Genomic DNA, 1,935 nt, shown 5'->3' with positions numbered 1-1,935 from the left:
CTTGAATTTTATTGAGGAAATTTTCCACATTAAAATATTTTAAAAATTTTTAATAATTGGAAAATTTCCCTTACCAATAAAAATCCTTTTCCCAAAAATTTTAAAATTGTACTTTTTTGGTTCGTAAAGGGTTAAAAATTTTAAAAAAAACGTCTTTGTTTTAAACAACGATTATTTTTGGTTTCCTATTGAATTCAAATTAAATTTTTAGGAATTAAACCGCTTTTTTCCAAGAAGTTTTTTTTCATACTTCTTATACCCAACATACAAAAACCCAATTTTTAACCTACCCTATTCACATGTTAATGATTTATTTTATAACTTTTTTTTATAAAAAAACATAACTTTTAATCCTTTTTCAATATTTTTGGGAAAAGATTATCCCAAATTTTTTAGATTTTAACTAACTTACAAAATACTTCCTAAAATTTACTTTTTAAACCCTTGGTTACTTTTCAACATTTTTATAAAAATTTTATTTTTTTTACTATTTTATTATAAATATTAAATCTTTCAAAATTTGTTTTTCAAATTTAATAACTTTTTTTAATGGGGAAATTGAAATTGTTTCCAAAAGAAAAAATTTATTCACATTATAAGAATTAAAGATTCTAGAATCAAAAGGTATTCAATTAATAATAGAATCTAAAAATATTCAAGTATATTTTAAACTTGCATTAATTATAGGTGATAATTTAGGATTACATAGTATTTTGGGATTTACTGAAAGTTTTTCTGCGTACAAATGCTGCCGATTTTGTAAAGTATCGAAAGATGTATCTCGAAAGTTATGCAATGAAGATGTAAATGCGTTGCGCGATAAAGTAAATTATGCAGAAGATGTAGCAATAAATAACGTAACTATTTCGGGTATAAAAGAAAATTGTGTATTCAATGTTTTATCAAGTTTTCATGCAGTTGAAAATTATAGCATTGATATTATGCATGATTTATTGGAAGGCGTATGTATATATAAAATGAGTCATATTTTGCATTATTTTATTGTAATAGAACAGTATTTTACTTTAGATACTTTAAACTGGCGGTTGCAATTTTTTAATTTTGATCCGATGTTAAACCGCCCTCCTACAATTTCGAAATTACAATTACTAAAAAAATCTATTAAAATGTCTGCTTCTGAAATGCTTAATTTTGTATTAAATGCTGGTTTAGTATTTGGTGATCTTGTAACTAATTCTAATGACAGTCATTGGAAACTTTATATATTATTTCGAAAAATTCTTTCTATTACACTTCAATACAGCGTTACTAAATCGACAGCAGATTTACTAGAAAACTTGATTAATGAACACCATGTGTTATACATCAAATTGTTTGGAGAAATTTTAAAACCTAAGCATCATCTAATGTTGCATTATCCTCAAATTATGAAAATTGTTGGACCGCTCCGTTCTCTATGGTCAATGAGATTTGAAGCTAAACATCGTCCCTTAAAACAATATGCTCGTGCAATTAGTAGTAGGAAAAACATATGTTATAGTATTGCTGTTAAACAACAAATAATGCTAAGCAATTTATTAATAAATTTGCAATCGAATAATTTACCATATGTTACATATAAAACAAGCAATTCATTAGTTTGTCAGAATTATCGTTTATTAAAAAATTATAAAAATTGTACTTAAGTAAAAAGTGTTAGTTTTGGAAACATAGTGCTTAAAAGAGGATCAATTATCTTAATAGAAATTATTGATGAGAACTATCCTGTATTTGGAGAAATTGCAGATATTTTTAAAACCAATACAAATGTGTTTGTATTATCACCGTCATGTTTCAGTGCTACTGTCAAATATATATTTGCAACGTACTTTGATAATCATTATCAAGCTTATGTCATAAATATTTCAGAAAAATATGATACTATAAATTTTAACTCAGTACAATTTTTTAAGTATATACTTTAATTCAAAAAAC

At 24.5% G+C, this 1,935-nt stretch overlaps 1 protein-coding gene across 1 annotated transcript; it reads left to right on the top strand.

The window, feature by feature from the left end:
- Positions 1-660: 660 nt before the first annotated feature.
- LOC146723101 (uncharacterized) lies at positions 661-1,646 on the top strand (the record flags this gene model as incomplete). The annotated part of the gene is made up of 1 exon (XM_085483178.1): positions 661-1,646. A coding segment is annotated over one exon (986 nt), but the record flags the coding sequence as incomplete, so codon positions are not given.
- Between the last annotated feature and the right edge of the window lie 289 nt (positions 1,647-1,935).

The sequence above is a fragment of the Nylanderia fulva genome, unplaced genomic scaffold, assembly GCF_048542155.1.
Source record: "Nylanderia fulva isolate GAGA-0341 unplaced genomic scaffold, ASM4854215v1 Scaffold232, whole genome shotgun sequence".
Taxonomy (NCBI): domain Eukaryota; kingdom Metazoa; phylum Arthropoda; class Insecta; order Hymenoptera; family Formicidae; genus Nylanderia; species Nylanderia fulva.
The sequence above is the reverse complement of the archived record's forward strand: the minus strand, read 5'-3'. Positions and strand labels throughout refer to the sequence as shown.